At 33.9% G+C, this 20,591-nt stretch overlaps 1 protein-coding gene across 1 annotated transcript in view; it reads right to left on the reverse strand.

Annotated features, from left to right (window-relative positions):
* Positions 1-958: 958 nt before the first annotated feature.
* The window catches only part of HAT1 (histone acetyltransferase 1), a 49,156-nt gene continuing 29,523 nt past the window's right edge, over positions 959-20,591 (reverse strand). The window contains exons 5-11 of the mRNA XM_010602828.3: positions 16,664-16,843; positions 16,260-16,381; positions 15,655-15,759; positions 15,237-15,343; positions 10,217-10,368; positions 7,728-7,844; positions 959-1,395 (exon numbers count right to left, since the gene is read on the reverse strand). Coding sequence (XP_010601130.1) covers positions 1,228-1,395; positions 7,728-7,844; positions 10,217-10,368; positions 15,237-15,343; positions 15,655-15,759; positions 16,260-16,381; positions 16,664-16,843 — 951 coding nt within the window. The 3' untranslated portion in view covers positions 959-1,227. The remainder of the gene's footprint in view (positions 1,396-7,727; positions 7,845-10,216; positions 10,369-15,236; positions 15,344-15,654; positions 15,760-16,259; positions 16,382-16,663; positions 16,844-20,591) is intronic.

The following is a 20,591-nucleotide window of genomic DNA, read 5'->3' on the forward strand; positions in this document are numbered from 1 at the left end:
AGCTTTCAATTGTGAATCTTCAGTAAAAAATTAAAAAATTAGCTAATTCAGATGGAAAAAAATTCGCTTTCATATAGTTTGAGAAAGAATTTTAACTGAAGTAGTTCATTCTATCTCTAACAAATTATGTGTCTGTATACATACACATACAAGATCTCTCAGTAATCAACAAGTTTTATCTATACTCAAGCTTCTGAGATAAGATGGTTTGAAGTTTTTACAGCGCCCTCATTTCAGGAGGACAGCTCAGTCAGTATGCTGCCGGTCACAGTTGCTTTGTGTTCAAAGGCTACCAGTTACTTGGCTTCTGCTATGTTTCACGTGTTTTACTGATGGAGAATTAGTCTAAGGATAAGACAGTGCTTGTCCAAGCTGGGATTTTGCCCTCAGCATTGAACAAGTCAAATTTCTAAAAGTAAAGTTCAACTTACATCCAGTTTTAGATGTTATCTAATACCTGGCTTACACATCGTGAACATCAAGCTTTTAATGATTCCTTATCAAGCAATTAATTTGACACTCTACATTAAAATAAGACTATATTAAGCAGCTGAGCATTATTCTTATTTTTCCTTGGACTTCAATACATTATAGCAAATCATAATAAAAATGCATCTCATTGTACACAAGATGTATTTTCATAATGGTATATAAACTGGATTTTTATGAACTGATTTCTATCTTATTATATTATTTATAAAATGTTTATACCAAATTCTAGATTTATCTTCCATTAGTATCTGATCCAAACCTTTAGGTTTTAGGTTGTATCAAGTTTCTGAAAAATCCTGCAGGAAAAACAAGGTTGGTTACCAGGTAACTCCTTAAATGTGTTTTAAAGGTGCCAGAATACCGAAGGAAAGTATGGGAGGAATAACGAAAGCTTAAAACCTAAGATTTTTAACAACTGGAAAAGGTTATCATCAGTATTTAAGAATCATATCATCAGACATTAACATATCACAACTAAGCATTTATTATACTGTTTAATATGGGAAGCAATTACAGTGGTATTTCAGAACCTATATATTTTTTTAAATGCAATATATGCTCATAGACTCTAAACAGTATTTTAAAATATACAATCTCTCCAAAAGAAAATATTCAACTAAAGATAGATAACTTTTAATGTAAGTAAAATGTTACAAGATATTAAAGTCATCACAGGATTTTTCACAGCGCAATGTACAGAAATCTGCAAACTTCCTGTACATAGTAGTAGAATCTTTACTCTTGAGCAAGTCGTTCAATGACGCGTCTGTAATCTTCCACAAGTTCCTGAAAGCTTTCTTCCAGTTGTTCATGTTGCATGCTTATTTCTATTTGGTTCATCTGATTGGTCAGTTCTTCTGGTCTGAGACATTTTCTCATCTTAGCCAGATCTCTCTGTTTTTTCTAAGCAACAAGCACAATTATTTGTTAGACTCGGAAAGCAGAGATACTTCTTTGTATTCTTATAATTTCATGTCTACAATGTTAAAAAAAAAAAAAAAAGTAGCAGGGATATGCCCAAATTTGTCTCATACAGTTTTATTCTTAAAGAAGCCTGAACTTAAGGTTAACCAGGAATTGAAAGCCCTTTAAAAGTTGTTAACCAAAAGACCTGATATTTTCATCAACTGATGGTAAATATAGTAGGTGACCAGCAGCCTGCTCCAAAGCATAATAAAGGAACCCTGGCCAGTATAGACGCTCAAACATTTCTTTAACAAATAAAATAAATTAACTGAAGAAAGGCAACTGAGATTAAGTGCTATTATTTAATCATTTTTTGAACTACCAGTATGCTCACTTCCAGGTTCCCTTACCCAGTATATTTGTGGACCACATTAAACATACTAATTTTAACATAAACTGGTAGAAAAGCTTCAGAAAGATAAACGAAAAAACTGTCATACTTTTTGGATTTACTGTTCTAGACTGTATCAATTTTCTCTCTTATTAACCCACTGCCGTCGATGAGCTGACTTTATATAGAGATTAGAAATCACATATATAAACTCATGTTAACATAATTTTCTCCAATTTACAGATGAAGAAAAAAATGGATACAGGAGTTAAATAACTTGCCCACAGTTAGAGAGCAGAAAGCTGAGGAGCCAGGATTCAAACCTAACAGTTCAGCTGGGAGTCTGTATTCTTAGTCTCTATGTCCACCTACCTCACAGAAGGCAATTCAAATAAAGCACAACCCTAAAAACAATACCTTAAACCACTCCTAAACACTAACTAATGTCCCTTTAAAAAACCTGCTGCCGTCAAGTCAACTCCAACTCACAGCAACCCTAAGGACAGAGGAGAACCGCCCCACAGGGTTTCCAAGGAGCGCCTGGTGGATTCAAAAGGCTGACCTTCTAGTTAGCAGCCATAGCTCTAACTACTGTGCCACCAGGGTTTCCTTAAAAGGGACCCTAATTGTTTTGGAACACTAGGCAAATAAGTTATGATTACTACTTAAAAAGCTCAAAATTAAGCTACAGTCACACAAACATTTCTAAAACAAGGTTCACAACTAACAAAGTACTAGACTTAAGTCTACTCAAATAAGTTATGACACTACAAAAAAAATTATGTTGATCCTGCCTGGGTCTAAACTGGAGGGCTAAGTAAATTAGGCTTCTACTACTGTCATCGGAGAGGAAAAATTAACTTCATTAGTGAAAGCCCTTCTACAGCAATGCTTCTCAAACTTGAGTGTACATACAGGTCACTTGGGAACCTTATTAGAAGGCGGACAGACTCTGATTCTATAGGTCTGGTGTATGGCCTGAGATTCTACACTTCTAACAAGCTCTGAGGTGATGCTCATGTTGACGATCTACCACACTCTGAGTATTAGTTCTTGGAAAATTCAGGTGGACTGATTTTAAGGAGGACAGTATATTTCTTACTGTGTATGATAATGATTTATGTTGTAGAAGTTGTTTTTCTGCCAAGAGTAATGATTGCCCTATATAAAAAGACCTAACTCAAGGAAGCAGTTCAAGAACTAAAGGATTAATTAATTCATCAGAAAACTGTGGTGTATGATAGGAATATAAGCTATTTTTCTAAATTGCTGATCAGTTATAACATTTATTAAATAATCTATCCCCATACTGCTTAAAGATGCCTCTAATCATATTAAATTCTTAATATTTTTACACTATCAATTCTGTTCTAAATGAATGAATCATGTACCAGTAACATACTGTTTTAATTATGCTGTTTTTAAATTTCTCTCTAAGGGAGCTCAGTTTTCCAATTTCTCCCTCCCCTCCTTAGCATCTTCAATTTCTTCACTATCAAATTTTTTTAGATGTCAGAATTAATCATATTGTAATTTTTATTGGCGTGGCAATAAATATACAGATTAAATTTAAGAGCTCTTAGTACCTAGGAATAAGAAATACATGTAACAGCTGTATGGAAAAAAATTAAAACTATAAAGTTTCTCATAAGCATTTAAGATATGACTCAGTTAAGAATGACTAATTTGAAGCATTTTTTTTAACCTTTAATCGTCCTTAAACTGTACACATTGCTTTGCATATGTATATTAAAAATTTTTTAAAAGAAGAACTGGGGAAAAACTGATTTGAGGAACACCTCTATCCAGTAAAGTGACATACACTGGGAGTATAAATGAAATACTGAAAGATAATGGCTGGGGACCACAGTGAACTTTCTAAAGACATTCTATAGAATATGTCTCTTCCACAGAAACAAAAACTTAATTCTTTCATAGATTAGGGCTGTTAATATTACGCAATTAATATAGTCAAATTAAAGATGGTATTAATGTTAATACAATTGTTTATTAATATCTGACTCAAATGTGAATTTATGTACAGAAAACCTTTCTTCTTGCCTACTTTTCACAGGTCCAAGAGAGCTTATAAACATAATCTCAAAAATGCCAGCACCTCTAAGGTCTCCTTGATTTCCATCTGCTGAACAAGTCTCTCTTGTGAAGTGCAGAGATAAGATTCTTTTTAATATGAATTTAAGAAGAATAATAGTGTTAAGGCATATGAATTCCAAAGACTTCTCAAAAGACATCTTTAAAACCATGCACAATGTAATATACTTTTTTTCTGTTCAGTTCCTTGGCTACTATGGAGGCAAAGTGAGAGGAAAAAAGCACGGGCTCTGCAAACTCCAGAAGACCTGGAGGTTTGAAGCAGGCTAACTTATGAGAGAGTTTTTCCTCATAGTAATTCCTACTTCATAGGACAATTGTATGGATCAAATAAAATATATAAAGTACTTAGAAAATAGCAAGTTTCAATATTATTACAATCAGCTTGTATTCAGGAAGAAAGATTATACAACATATTGTGGTTTACAAAAGGCTTATCTGATTCTCATATACAGCCTGTGAGATAAACGTACTATCATTTCCATTTTATAAAGAGAAACCTTATACTCAGATGTGAATACATTTTCCATGGTCACACAATTTGTAAAAGGTAGAACTAGACCTCAAAACTGAGTTTCCTGTTTCCAAATCCAGCATTATAGAACTGATTTCTAAATTTTATACTTGTAAACCAATTATGAATTTAAATGTACCTGTGAAGCAATACAAATGCTTTAATGCTGCATCAACTTTTCTTTTTTTTTTTAGCCAAACTGTTGAAATTTACCTTTTCTTGAACACCTGAAAATTACTTCTGTGCTAGATATGATGTCTCTTTTTGTGCTTCATTTTTATGATTCTCTTTAATACAGGCTATTTTCTCCCTTCTTGGCACTGATAAAAATGAACTGCCAGTTTTTAAAGAACTTTTAAGTAAGGTAGAAGTGCTTAAAGAAGTACTAAGAAACCAAGGTAGTTTCTTAGAGAGAAAGTGCATTTGTTTCAGCTGATATATAAACCTGATCCCTCAAATCAAGGCAGTACAAAATTGGTGGACTTTGATAACAATAATTAGCTCATACCTCAGTAATAATTCACTAATGATCAAAATTCTAGAGTTTCTTTTCATAAAATGTGTTAAATTTTTTTATATTCCAACTGTTCACCATTAAGCATACATTTTAAAGACCTAAAGAGCATTCAAACCATGCTTTATTATTAAGAAATGTTACTTTATTCTTATTTAATTTCACATTTGAGAATGTTGTGATAATACAACAAAGCATATGAATATCAGCTTAAAATGACAAATTGGAGATAATCATTTGCTTATATTCAATGAGGAAATCTTACTGCTTCTTCCATTCCTATAAAAACCAAAAACCAAACCCACTGCTGTCAAGTCAATTCCGACTCATTGCGACCCTATAGGACAGAGTAGAACTGCCCGATAAGAGTTTCCAAGGACCACCTGGCAGATTCGAACTGCAGACCTCTTGGTTAGCAGCCACAGCACTTAACTACTACGTCACCAGGGTTTCCTCCATTCCTATAGGACTTGTTTTATTTAACTCAGGGGAGGGTATTTAATAACAACATAAAAAATGATTATCATTTAAAATATGTGAGAGCCGTACTTCAATAGTCATTTCACTTTCTTAAAACAGTTTTAATACACCTACTCATCACTCATCGACTATCTTGTTAGATGATATTTCACATTTAATGACAATAGTAAAAAAAATCTACTATCTTGGCATTAACAACATATATGCGGCAGTAACAAATGCTGACAGTGCAAGGCAAGAATATCTCTGGCTGTGATGGTTAAGGTTCTGTGTTAAGTTGCCTGGGCCACGATTCTCAGTGGTTTGGCAGTTATGTAATGATGTAGTTGTCCTCCATTTTGTGATCTCATGTGGTCTTACTCCATTTTCACATAATGCTGATTTTTGCATAACCACCTGATCTTTGGAGCCTAACCGTGTCAATAAGTGAGGAGTGAGTATACTCAAATGCTGTCATGGTGAGATCTATTTACATTGTTCCACTCTATGGGGCAGTTCTGTTCTGTCCTGTAGGGTCGCTATGAGTTGGAATTGACTCGATGGCAGTGGGCTATATGTTTGAATTCAGAAATTTTCTCGCTAACAGAGTAAATATTAAAGATTTAAAATCTTCAGAAAGGAACACTGTTACCTATTTTCTGATGTTTTTGAATTGATAAACATCAAAGAATAAAATGTGACTTCGGACAATTTTTGAGGAGACCATAGTAATTTATACAACCTGTTATATGCAGATGGTGGTTCATAAGAGAGAAAATAAACTCATTGAATTGCTTACTGAAATGACAGTATGAAGAACTATGTGTACACATGATTTAAGATGAAATGTTTTACAGTCATAGGAAAATTATTATTTTTATATTCAGAATGTGACATTTTTGAATGACAAATTAGGAAATACACCTTCACTGCAAAGTAGTAAGATGTTATTTAAAAAAATATTATTAAAAAAAAAAGGAGTAGTGTGACCCAAGTAAACCACTTACATTGAAAGGATTGGCTCTATAAAAGGAAAATCCATGGCAAATAAAACCTGAGTTTTCTTTAACGTTATGTGGGAAAATCAGAACCATGTGTACTTGATATATTAATTACTTGTTATTTCCTTTATTTTCACCTTAAATTTTAAGACAGAGTTGCCTTGGCCATTTATGTTCCTAGCTATTCTACTGTGTAAGCCTACAGGTACAGTGTTCATAAATGTAGAAACCATATACACCAAAAAACCAAACCCACTGCCGCTGAGTTAGTTCCAACTCATAGCCACCCTACAGGACAGAGAAGAACTGCCCCATAGGGCTTCCAAGGCTGTACATCTTTATGGAAGCAGACTGGCACATCTTTCTCCCATGGAGTGGCTGGTGGGTTCGAACTGCCCACCTTTCAGTTAGCAGCCAAATGCTTAACCACTGCACCACCAGGTCTCCTCTAACAACAACCATATAAACCAAAACCAAACCCACTGCCATTGAGTCGATTCCGACTCATAGTGACCCTATAGGACAGAGTAGAACTGCCCCATAAGGGTTTCCAAGGAGCGCCTGGCAGATTCAAACTGCTGACCTTTGGTTAGCAGCCGTAGCACTTAACCAATACACCACCAGGGTTTCCAACAACCATATAGCAGGTGCTTAATAATTGTGTTGTATAAATTAAATATTCTCTACAATCACCTCACTCCCTAGCTACAACTAGCATAGCAACTCCTCATTCACACAAGTTGGCATGGATAATATCCATTCTAACAACGGCCAAACAATGGTGAGGCCAAACCTGAGCTAGTAGGGAAACTGTTGAGGTAAAAGAAAAAGAAGAAAATATGGGAAATGAAAAAGGGAAAGAAGAATGCTTAAAGAGAATAAGGTAAAGAATAGTAAGCTGAAATCTTAGCTGTGGTATAGAGGTTACAAAGGACAACCAAGGCCATATCTAGGAAAGAGACAGCTAAGGCAAAGAGAGAATAAATATGAAAAATGGGAAGAGGAGAGACTTGGGGAAAAAGAAACAAGATGAATTGTTGGAGGAAAAGCCTGGGCATTCAGATTTTTAAAAGATACATACAAGTGAAAGAAAAAACTAACCATGGGTAGACTATCCTTGGGACTAGCATTTATACAAATGAAAAGCAGATTTATAGCTTAAGTTGTAAAATATGACAGTGAGAATTCCTACTAACCAACTGGAAGAGTATTTTCACTTTTATAAAAGTTAATATAGGGAAATGATTTGAACTCTCCCATACACTAGTATTTCCCAGCTTTTCTTCCCATTTTAAACACTGACAAGAATACAACGGTTAAGACTCTTGAAAGTCCTACCTTATATGGGCTAATTAGTCTTCTTTTAATATCCAGCCTATAGCTTCTGTATTGTTCAGCATCACTCATGTCAGTTACCAGTAGTCGAAGAATTTCATAAACCCGTCTAGCATGTTGCTAATAAAAAAAAAGAAAAAAGTGAAAAATTTCAAATTAAGTAATAGCGACACTTTTTCAAAAGAATATAAGACATACTGAATATCTGTATCTGTATATATGCCAGAGACTATCCTAGGTACCAGAAGAAAAGCAATAAAGGACAGACATTGTCCTCAAGGAGTTAGTAGTGTAGTGGGTAATACAAATTATTAAGGTATGGTCAATTTAATGACATAAATATTCATTGGGTATTATGGTAGCAAAGCCCGGGAATGGGGGTGATATTAGGAGAGGATTCCCAGGAGAATAAGACCTGAGTTGGACTTAAAGGGAAGGGAGTGTTCTATTCCAGAAAGAGGAGAGGGCAGTTGTGTGTGTGTGTGTGTGTGTGTGAGTGAGTGAGTGAGTTTGGCAATGCTAGAGCACAAAATTAGAAGCAAGCGGTAGGAAGAGAATGAAGATGGAGCCAAGTAACAGAGAGCCTTATATACTGAAGTTAAAGAGGTGGACTTGTATCTAGTAGGTCATATATTTTAAATGGGGAAGTGAGTGACATACACAAATCCGAGTTTTAAGCATTCGTGCACTTACATGGAAAAGGGAAGAGAAAAAGGGGGAAGAAAACCAGTTAAGGACCTGAGGTACTAAATCAGGAAAAAATGATGAAAGCATGAACTGAGGTAACCCAAGTAAGAATACTGAGGGGACAAGGATTCTAGAAATACCTAAGAGGAAAGACTGCCTGTGAAGGAAGAGTATGAAATGACAGTGAGAACATAAATCTGAAGCAAGTTGGGAAGATAATATTTAAACATCCTGGAAGGAACACTTGAGCTAATAAAAAAAAAAAAAAAAGAGTCCTATTTGGTCTGGTGAAGATGGGGGAATGGGCAAAGGCAATAGTACATATAAAGGTACACAAAAGGAAGAAAGATTACGGCATAGTTGGAAAATAGCAAGCAATTCAGTAAAACCACGGCACTTAGGTAAGTGGTAGGAAGCTGTGGCTAGTGAGGTAGGCAGGGTCCAGATTATGATGCGCCCTGTGTGTCATATTAAGAAGTTTGGGTTCCTTAAATAACAAAACAGCATGATTTAAAAAAATATGTTCCTTTTCATGTTCTCTTTTAAAATCTGAGTTATTAAATAAATTCTCAATAAAAATAGGTTTAATACAGTCTAGAGATGTAAAATGCTTTTTAAGTATGTAGATTTTTACCTAACAGTCAAGAAATCCTTAAATTGTTTTAATGCAGAAGATGAAAAGTTGAGTAGTTTTCTGAAGGTGACCAGCAAACGTTTAGATATATAGATTTGGAGCTCAGGAAAGTTACACGGATTGGAGATTTAAACCAGAGCTTTGGCCAGTTCATTCAGTTCTAACCGCTGCTGACAATTTGCATTTCCACCCCAGATATACTGAATCAGAACCTATAGTTTTAACAAGATCCCCAGGTGATTCTTATGTATAACAAATTGGTCCCTAACCAGCGGCATTAGTGTTACCAGGGAATTTGTTAGAACTGGTTCAAAGCCCTGATTTAAATGAGACCCCCAGAGTAAGAATGAGACAAAATGAAAAATAAAGAACCTTTGGGAGGAGCTACATTTAAGAGGCATACATAAGAGTAGAAACCAGTGAAAGAATCCTGAGACAGATCAGAGTGGTAGACAGAAAACCAGGGAATACAGTGTCTTAGAAGTTAAGCAAGTGGTGGTCAACAGTATCAAATGCTTGTCCTTGTTATTGGAATACCCTTCAATCCACATACCTTCACAATCCAAATCCTACCCATTTTTCATGGCTTAGATCAAATGCCATCCCTCACATGAAATACTCTGGGCTCCCATGCTTACATAAATGTAATATAAACTCCCTCCTCTAAACACCCATATTACTTTTTCTGTACCTAGCTTAATACATTTACCACACATATATATGTGTGTGTGTGTGTATTTAAAAAAATATATAAAGGCACATATTAAGTGAAAGTTAGGTATTTTACTCCAACCCCCCTCCCACCAATACTTCTCCAGTGGTATAACCAGTTAACCAGGTTAGATACATTAAAAAAAAAAGCAAATATAAGATTTTACTATGTCTCTGTTCTGCTTGTTACACTTAATATATCCATGCAATCTATTATTTTTCCACTCTATAGAAGAAGAAACTGAGACACAGAGAGTAAACAAAATTGCACTAAGTCACAAAATAAGTGGTGCAGTCACATTTGAACCCAGGCAATCTGGCTTCAGAGCCTGTACTCCTAACCACTACTGCCTCCCACAAATGTATTCTTAGTGTACTTACAATATCTTAGTTACGTACTTAAAAAACAAACAAAAAACTTAAAATTTAAATCTGTTTTCCTCCTACAGAATAAAAATACCTTATTGATTTTGAACTTCTTTTGTGCCTCTATTGCCATATCTTCATTGAATCCTTGCATTAACTTTTCCCGAGAGAAACAAGGCAAATCTTGACAAAGCTTCACAAGCACAAAGTCTCTTAATTTCACATAGCTTTTTGATGGATCTTCCGCTAAAGAAAAAAAGCCAGAATAACATTTCCCTTACTCAATCTAATTTGCAATCTAAACATACACACTAGGAGGCTGCTGCTTCGAGTTGATTCCGACTCATAGCAACCCTATAGGACAGAGTAGAATTGCCCCATACAGTTTCCAAGGAGTGCCTGGTGGATTCGAGCTGCCAAGCTCTTGGTTAGCAGCCATAGCACTTAAGCACTACGCCACCAGCGTTTCCCATACCTGGAGAGAAAGGTAAATATTCTTTAAAAAAAAAAAGAAATATTCTTAAAAGTTAAAATATGAAAAAGTTATTTTTTAAAATAATAGATTATCTTTGTCAATATTGTAGGTGTAAACCTTTTACAAATACATTTAATATTACATGTGACACCAGAGCTGAGCTTTTCAAATGTAAACTTTTTGACTAGTATATTATCACATGCATCTTAGTTTTAATTTCAATTAGAGTAGCTATATAAATGAGAGAGAGAACGAAGTTTTGATGAGTAATTCCAGAAGCAAGTATTTTCTGATAGCTAAGGGCTAAGAAGAGAGACCAAAACAAATGAGATACATATAAAAAAATGGCGGACATAATTTCAACCACAGCAATGATTATATCAAGTGTAAAGGTATTAAAGTTTCCAATCAAAAGGCAGAGATTGTCAGACAGGATTAAAAAACAAGATCCAACTACATAATCTTCATAAGGTAAATATTTTAGATTAACAGGTTCCAAGTCAAAAATTGAAAAAGATACACTATTTGAATAGTACAAGGGCTGGAGTGGCTACACACACCAGGCACAAAAGAAAAAAGGACACATTTTCTAATGACAAAAAGGTTAACTTACCAGGAAGATATTAAAATTATAAACATACACAACTAACAACAGAGCTCTAAAATACAAGGAGCAGACATTGACAGAAATGAAAGGAGACACAGGCAATTCAGCAAAAATAGTTGGGAATTTCAATATTGCACTCTCAATAATGAATAGAACTAGAAAGAAAGAAAACCAGCAAAGATACAGAAGACTTGAATACTATCGACCAACTTGACCTGATTTATAGAACATTCCATCTGACAATGGGAGAATATACACATTTTCAAGTACACATAGACCATTCTCCAGGACAGACCTTATGCTAGGCCAAGGGGCAACAAACTATAGCCCATGGGCAAAATCTGGCCCATGGCCTGTTTTTGTATGGCCTTTGAACTAAGAATGGCTTTTACATTTTAAAAGAGTGATAAAAGGAAAAAAATAACAAAACACTAAGAATATACAGCTGGGATTATATGTGGACTGAAAAGCGTAAAATATTTACTATCTAGCCTTTTGAAGAAAAAGATTTCTGGCCTCTAACCTAGACCATAAAACAAAACTCAGTAAGTGAAAAAGGTCTGAAATCATACAAAGTATGTTCTCTAACAGTGGGATTAAATTAGAAATGAATCAGAAAGGACTGCTACAAACAGGCAAGAGGGATCTTTATAGGGTGATGGCCTGTGGTAGTGATGGCTGTAAAATTCTGCAGATTTACTAAAAATCACTGAATTGTACACCTAAAATAGGTGAATTATATGGCCTGTAAATTATATCTCAATAAAGCTGTTTTAATAAAAACTCTACTAAATGACAAACTCTTAAGCAAGAAATCTTCTTGAAAAATCCTTTTGTAAGTCCTAATGGATAAAGCTCAGTTTATCTGGCATTAGTTTTCCAGTCTACCACCTCTTTCTAGTTTAGAAAAAAGGGCTGCACTGCTAACATTGATTTAAAATACAATTTAGTATGAGTAAAAGCTTAAGTAACTTAAACGTCCTCAGAGGAGTTTAAAAAATATATATATAAAAATTACAGTTGACAAAATCTAAAAACCCATGTCATATTCTTCTCTGAAATTCTCGCATGTATCAAAACACCATGCCAAAAAATTCTGTTTAGTTTTAACTCAGCCATTATAGACTGATAATATTTTATTTGCAACTTCATATAAGGGGCCAAGTCACCCCTCAATCTCGTAGCTCTTCAATTAGGAGTAAAAGTGTCAGTCTGAAAATGAACTTACAATGACACCCAATAATTTGTGACATCCTTCTATTCCTTTGTTTCCATATTACAAAAATCATATAAATGTGCCTGAATATAAATCTATAGTGATATGCAAGGTCAAAAATGGAGTTTTTTTTCCAAGTTAAACACATCATCTAACAACGTGAGTGCTCTTCTATCATTTTAAAAAAGCCTCTCCATATTAATGGGCTATATTAGAGATAGAAAAATAATATTCTGAAGAAGGGAAATGAGATGATAGCACAAATCACCTAAACATAAGAAATTTAATATTCTAAAAAGCTATATAACGTATTCCAGAACAATAAGGGGCATTTAAAAAACAAACATAATTAGCTCTGACAGATTAATAATACTGATATATATATCCTAGCTCAAGATCAATTTCTATTTGCAAATACAACTTTCTTCACAGTTTTGGAGGAAACGAATTGTTGATTCTATTTATAAAGTCACAGAACTCAGGTACATTTAAATGTATCTATCTTAAAAGGCTGACATCCTCAAAAGGAAGATGTACATAATATAAACAACCATCTTTCAGTATTCCACTTTTCAAATTGAGCGTTAAAAAAAGAAAATGAGTGACAATTACACCACAAACATCTATCCATCAGTAGTATGATATCACCTAGGTCATCAATAGTAAGTTTTAATTATTACTATATCTGGTTATATGTCAAGTAAACAAAAGGTCATCTGAACATAAAGAATATCCTGGATTGTAAAAGAGAGATCCAGAGCCTACTGAAGATCTGTGAAGTTAAAAAAAAACAACAACAACAACAAGCTTAGAGAATAGACAACCAGAGTGGAAAATTCTGTATTTTTTTTAATAAGGACTGGGTATCAAAATCTAGAATATCTTAAGGAAAACAGTTTCTAAGACATTCTGAGTGTTTTATAAAGCTGAGAAATGTTAATACTAGAAATAAAGGCCAACACCCCCTTGTCAAAATTTTTTTTTTTACCCCCTTGTCAAATTCAGAAGTACTTTAGCATGTTTAGCCTTTTCTCCTTAAAGACTTCAGCTTGCAATGAATAAAGACTACCATTATTGATGACTCTTCACTGAGATTTAAGAAATAAAATTCTTTATCTGTTAATTGGTGCTAAGTATCAAGGACTTTACTGGCTGGGGTAGACAGAAGAAAGTAGTTAAGAGGCTTCATAGAAGCAACCGCTGCTGACATGTTAGCCACTAGAAAAGACAGACTACTGATATGAACTCTAAATCTCCAGATTAAAATCACCAAAAAGTCCCTTCATGTAGCACCAAATCCAAGCTCTAAAAATAAACAGAAGCTAAACAATTTTCAGCTCTAATAAAGGAAGTAATGTAGTTTGTGCTATGTTTCTATAATTTTACAAGTCACCAAGCTGGTGAAGGTGTCACTTCAACAATTTATAACTTTTGATACAATCAAACTTTACTAACACTTCTTTGTCTTCCAAGTTTAAAACCCACTTAACAGTAGCAAGAAAGTCAGATGAAAAGACAATTCAACTCTATAAATGTGGAACTCCTTTATAAAAACAGCATGCTTTTTCCCCAGCTTATTGGTCTACAGGAATAATTTAAAAATCTTTTTTTGGAGCAACTTATTTTAACCTGGACACACAAAACCACTATATGAAAAAAGGAAAACGCTGATAATGTAATTACTAACCTATTTATGGAGCCCTGGTGGCACAGTGGTTAAGAGCTAGGGTTGCTAACCAAAAGGTAGGCTGTTCGAATCTGAAAGCGGCTCCTTGGAAACGCCATGGAGCAGCTCTACTCTGTCCTATAAGGGTCGCTGTGAGTCAGAATTGACTCGACTGCAACACATTTGGTTTTTTACCTATTTATATTCTTTGCTAGTCCCACATCTAGCATTTTTTTTTTTGTACGTGTTTTTAAACAAATTAAACAAAATAGCATTTTAAAATTAAAATTGTAGTGGATGTTAAATATTGTAGTTTTAAAAACAAAGGTGTATTCAAACACTTATAGAATTAAAGTTTAATACCTATTTGGATGTGAATAGCTGGTATTTTTCATGAAAAAAAAAAAAGGTGGTTCAACAGCTTTACGAGTAACAAATTTGAAACTGTGTTACTTAGGGGGTAAGAAAAAAATTTCAACATAAATGTTTCTTGGGCAACTTTGTCCTTTGGTGGTTCACATACTAACATACTATCACTTGTAACTCCATTTTATGATGGCTTCTCCTCTTGAAGAGCAGGGCCTCTTCTCCTAAGCATCCTGTACATAATACTACTTCTATGGCTAATCTATACTGAAAGTCATTTTCAAAACAAACGGGCCTACATTTCACTTATACTACTGCTGTCAAAGCACACATTTAGAGAGTATAAATGTGTACTCAGGAACTATTTACCTTGATTTTTTTTCTCAGGGGAATTTAGAATATTTTGGTCCTCTTTAAGAAAGACTACATGAAAATTAGAGCCCAGGCAGCCTCTGAATACTGTAACAGTTTGTCAAATAAACTGAAAAAATAAAAGTTGTATCAGAGTTTCAATGTACTTATGCCTGACCAAGATTTTTCTGGTATATATTCAGTTCATCATCTTCAATTTGTTCAATTAAACACTTTAGAGTTAGAAATGCAATCCAATCCCCCACAAAGATTTATGGTGTAAAATGTTAACTTTAAGCCATCTTTAGATAGCTCCAAAAAAATGCCAGGAGATTGCAGCTGGCTAAAATAGTTATTTCTGATAAGAATAATATTAGCCAGGAAAGAAGACATTTTTAAGACTTTTTTCAGCATCAAATCAAGTTTTACATACCTGTAATATCAAGAACTGAAGGAAAGTCAATGTAGTATCTATGAACTGTTTCAAGAAGTTGAGCGCCATGGCCTTGACCTTGAAATGGAGTCAGTATCAGCATCTGACTATAGTAAAAAATTATTTTAAAATTAAAATATCAAAACATAAGTTTAAAAAGTACGAATTCCTAACATACTATGAACAATTTTAAAGTTGTGATTTTTTTAAATCAATCTTTAAGAAATTCAAATATTATGAACTCAAAATTGGTTTAATCTTCCACACTTTTTCCAAGGGAACAATGAAATAAATCAGTACATAGCCAGTAAATAATGGTAATTTTTTTTAAACAAATCAACACTACTATAACAAGTATTGGAAACTTCAACAGTTCTTCTGAAATAAAAGACAAGGCACGTGTTATACTGCCAATTACCTTACACGTGGCCGGGTTTTGTCTGGGTACACATAGTAATTATAGACTGTCATGTAGCCTACGGTCGCAAAGAGCGTAGCTCCATCCTTATTATACTTCTCAAATCTGCAGATAAAACAGAAAGCCAAGCAGGTCAATTACAGTCGCGCTCCCATGCAGTGTCCATTTTCTTTTCCATTCTCTGACTGAATTTTCAGTGTCAGCAAGCTACTCTGTGAGGGCCCAATGGGTACACCTGCTATGTTCTGAATGTACAATTCACTTAATTGGTGTGCAGCAACTTGGATAAATCAGACCTCTTTACATCACTTCAGTGCACTTGCCTATTATAAAGATGAATAGGTGGCAAGTAAAAGAAAACACAGGCAAAGCTCATTTTACTGTTTAAGCCTACATTCAGGGTCCTAACGGACAACAGCATTTAATTCAGCTCTATTCTCAAGGTCTCCCAAAGCATAATGAAGGAAAACTCATGCCTCATAAACAATAGTTTTTCTTTCCTGGGAAAAATATCATTATACTGTCCCAATAATTGGGCTGCCACAATTAAAATGCTGGCTTTGTGGAGGTAATAAGGTCTACTGTTGCTTTAGAACTGTACTTACACTAGAAAGTAGTGCCATCTTTCATCATCCACGTCAATAAAGCTAGCAGTTTCAATAAACCACATCAAAAAGGTCTGGAGCCTTTCATGATATTCTCGAAAGCCTCTACATGTCATCTCAGCCTAGGGAAAAAGCCAGGAAAAGTCAGGTGAAACTCATCACAGAGGTAAGTGAAAGTCTGCAAAACATAAAACTATCCTAAGGGAAAATGTTTAGAAGTCTCAGATTAAGATGCGTACACACACACACACACACACACACGCACAGAAAATAGATCCCTGTTTTCAGTGCTGATAAAAACTCACTTCCTGAAGTTAGAACAAATCACTGAAAATAACAAAACAGCATACAGTTTCAGGCAAATGGAATAACTTTACCCAAGAAATATTTACTCTTATATTTACCTTGTAAATCTGAAAGGTAAAGTTTTCTCCTCCTGTTGGACTGGGAACAGAGTAGGTATGGAGTAAGGTACCGAATGGTTTGAAATCAACTTCCTTTTCCAGCAAAGAAAGAAAATCATTTGTGTTTGTGCAAAATCCAGGTGGAATGATCTGTCTAATTTTACCCTCGACATCATCCGCCTAAGGAATGGAGGTTTAAAAGACATAAGGTTAATAGCAAATCTGACTTCTAGTTGAATATGCTCAACTTCTTTGAAACAGACAAAATCACAAAACTCCAGTTAACAAACTAAAGAATTAAACACATAGTGAACAGGGAAAGGATAAGTGACGTGCTTAAACTACACTGCCACACAAATTTGACATGAGCTAAAAAATAAGTAAGAGGCAAATAGCCTGATATCAAGTATAAGAATAAAGGCACAACACTGCTGAAATTCATGTCATACAGAAAATGCTGACTATCTCCCTCACAACAATTTGAACTGGCCAAAACAAAAGGCTGCTTGTTATTTTATATGTGTCAAAGAGATCATATTATCCCAGACATGAAAAGATCACCAGCAGTAGTGAGGTGGGGCTAGAGTCTGAGCAAATGAATAGCAATCCCCCAATGAACAAGCAGACAGGTCACAACTCCTTTACATGTCAAATTCAAAACTAGGAAGATAGTTTTTATAATATACCCACTTAGGAAATACATAAATTATATGAATGGCTACATTATCCACTCGTTCCTATAATGTGGCACAGTTTTTATAGAGTTGGACTTGTGAAGGTAAAGAGAGACATGTCTGGACAACAAAATTAAACTTAGAGATTAAAATTACCCTTGTTAAACAACCTTGATGAATGTTAAAACTATCAGCTGAGCAGACTTCATAATCCTTTTCAAAACCCCAAAAGACCACTTGATTGAATACATTTACTACTTCTCTTTAACCATGAATATTTGATGAAGTCTTACAATAAAGTATTACTGCTTCTCACCAGGCAATAAAACTTAATGAATTGGTCTCAACTTAACAAAACCTTATCCCTCAATACAGTCCCCTAAAAGCCTGACATTACATTCAACAAAATGAGCTTGCATTCTATTCAAACTTTTCCCTGAACAATGAGGCCAGGTTTTTACTTAATGGAGTTTGCCGTGAGTTCAGCTGTAATGTTTGTATTGTATCTATTTCCACAAGGACTGACACAAGAACACTTTGTGTTAACTTACTAAGCAGCTCTTTCATACCGTTTACATGCATGATGGGTATTAGTTCTAAACCAAGACCCTTACTACTTAGCATTCAAAACAGGGAAATTAAGATGCTTAGGACAAAATACACTACAAAAGGCTAATACAACATGCTACTAATTCCTGTCCTTTCAACCATCTTTTAACTAAGTAGAAGCAATGCACCTGCAGATGAATAGCACTTCATTATCATTCAGTTACATTTTAGGATACAGAACCAGGGATGGAATTTATTACAAACAAGTTTTATTCCCAATGTTCTGGTACCACCAACATTTATATATAACTTGTTTATAGCTATAAAAAAGAGCTTTTATTTAAAATATAGCTCTTCAACATTTTGCTCAACAGCTTATTTCTAAAACATTCACCACGTCCTTGCAATCCATTCAACCCAAAGATCAAATAAACTGGATTTGATAGGACTATCTTTGCTTCTTTTAAAAGTACTATTTGATAAATATTTTTTCTTGAAACTGCTATCTAATATGAAGAGACCATCTTAAGCATATTTTACAGAATTAGTATAATTTCAATAACTATAAAAGAAAATTATAATAGGGAGGGATAGTTTAAAAATAGGCCTGTTATGTGGTAATTAAGATCCAAACTACTGATGAATAAAGTAGTATAATTTAGGTCAGTTTTAAAAAAGTTAAGAAAAACTATACTTAAATAAACAGGTTTATAATTTATCAATTTAAAAAAATCACTTCAAGACACTTACAGCACCTAAAATTTTAACTTCTGAAAACTTTCCCTATGTCCTGTCTTCTCAACAAGGCACTGTAAAACATGATCAAATCACTTTACATTTCTTCCATCAATCTACTTCACATATTTCTCAGAAACTAAGCTTCAACTGGCAGTTTTAGTGGAAGACAGAACAACCCAAAGGTTTGAGCTAAACAAAGTTGAAGGAGAGTTAATGTTTAACTTTCAGCCTTAAAAGGATACCTAGTATTTATTATAATAAATATCTTCAAATATTTTGCTTTTGCAAAGTTTACATATTAAGAACTGTTTTACAGGGGGACGAAAAGGAGGAATCTGTTATATATGCATAGATTAGAAAAAATGTGTATCTATCTGATTTACTTACATAATAAAACACATTAACTTAAGACCAAATATCTCCTCAAATCCAGAATTCAGGACTTTGCTTTTCTAAGGAAAAATGTCTGCATTTCTCTATTAAATGGATTTGCTTAAAACAAAACAAAACAAAACCCTATAACCACCATGTTTTAGAGATCTGTACTCTTTTCTTAAAATAAATTTAAAATACTTATTTGCAAATTAGGTAATTGGCCAGGTATAAAATCATCATTAGAAAAAAAAAATCCATCTAATAAATCAATTTTTAATTGAATGTAGTTAAAGTTCAACTCAAACTTTCTCATTTCAATGCTTGTAGCTTAGTCTTTTTTTTTAAATAATTTTTATTGTGCTTTAAGTGAAAGTTTACAAATCAAGTAGCTTAAAGTCTTTAAATTCTACTTTCTGAAGATCACTGAAAAATTCCCTATCTTTAAGAATGTCACTCAAAGCTTAAATTAAGATTATATAAAAATATAAAAAGGATAAAAAATTAAGCTGACTAAATCAAGAATCCAGAATGCAACCTGATATATTCAGCTAATAAAGACATCCCGTACAAATGTTTTCCTAATATGTGGCTATTTCTTTAAAAAATAAAATAACTATTCTAGTTAAGTCTTATGTTAGGTAGGTCATGATTAAATGTTTTGAACTGTGTACTTTCTCAATATGGTCATTTCAAGTTTCAGCGTTCTCTACTTTGTTACACATGAAGATGTTCGTAAGAAATAGTTTTTGTTTTTCCTCCTTACTGCATAAAAAGGTGCCTAAGAAAAACTTGTCATCTGTTATAATATAAATACGTTATACCTATCTGTATTTACACACATCTAAAAACCCAGTGACATCAGTCTTTAATTTCTTATCCTAAATAGCACCATTTGTCTGTGGTGAGTTATTTCTGAGGTAGCAATCAAAGCCATGTTAGGCAGGTGGTACATGTTGTCCTTTACCTGGTTAAAGTGGCACATGGACTTAACATTATAATTTAAAGAATGACTAAGATATGCTACAAAAACAAGCCAAAAAAAAAAAAATCTGCATCTATTTACTTTGTTCAATCTCATATTCGCTGACAATATTTAAGCTTCAACTGTAGAAATTGAGAGTACTGTTAGAAAACAAAATGTTTTTTAAGTGCAAACTTTTTTCACTACTGGTAAAACATAAGGCTATGTTATATTTATTTACACTGTATTGGAGCCCTGGTGGTGCAGTGGTTAAGTGTTCAGCTGCTAACCAAAAGGTCAGCAGGGTGAATTCATCAGCTGCTCCTTGGAAACCCTATAGGGCAGTTCTACTCTGTTCTACAGGGTCACTATGAGTTGACTCATATGAGTAGACTCGAAAGGTAACTGACAACAGTAACAAGTGTTTTGCTCTGAACACGCAAACCAAATTCCAAGATAAAAATTTAAATAATTATTTTAAAGCTTTGATAGTTCATAAAAAGTATTACCTATAAAGAAAACTATCACAAGTACCATAAAGCGTATAGTGAAACATTAGTAGTCTACCAATAATTTTTTCATTTCTTCAAGATTAAACGTTTCTAAGTGTACAGAATTTTGGTATAAAGAG

Source organism: Loxodonta africana, chromosome 6, assembly GCF_030014295.1.
Source record: "Loxodonta africana isolate mLoxAfr1 chromosome 6, mLoxAfr1.hap2, whole genome shotgun sequence".
NCBI classification, from domain to species: domain Eukaryota; kingdom Metazoa; phylum Chordata; class Mammalia; order Proboscidea; family Elephantidae; genus Loxodonta; species Loxodonta africana.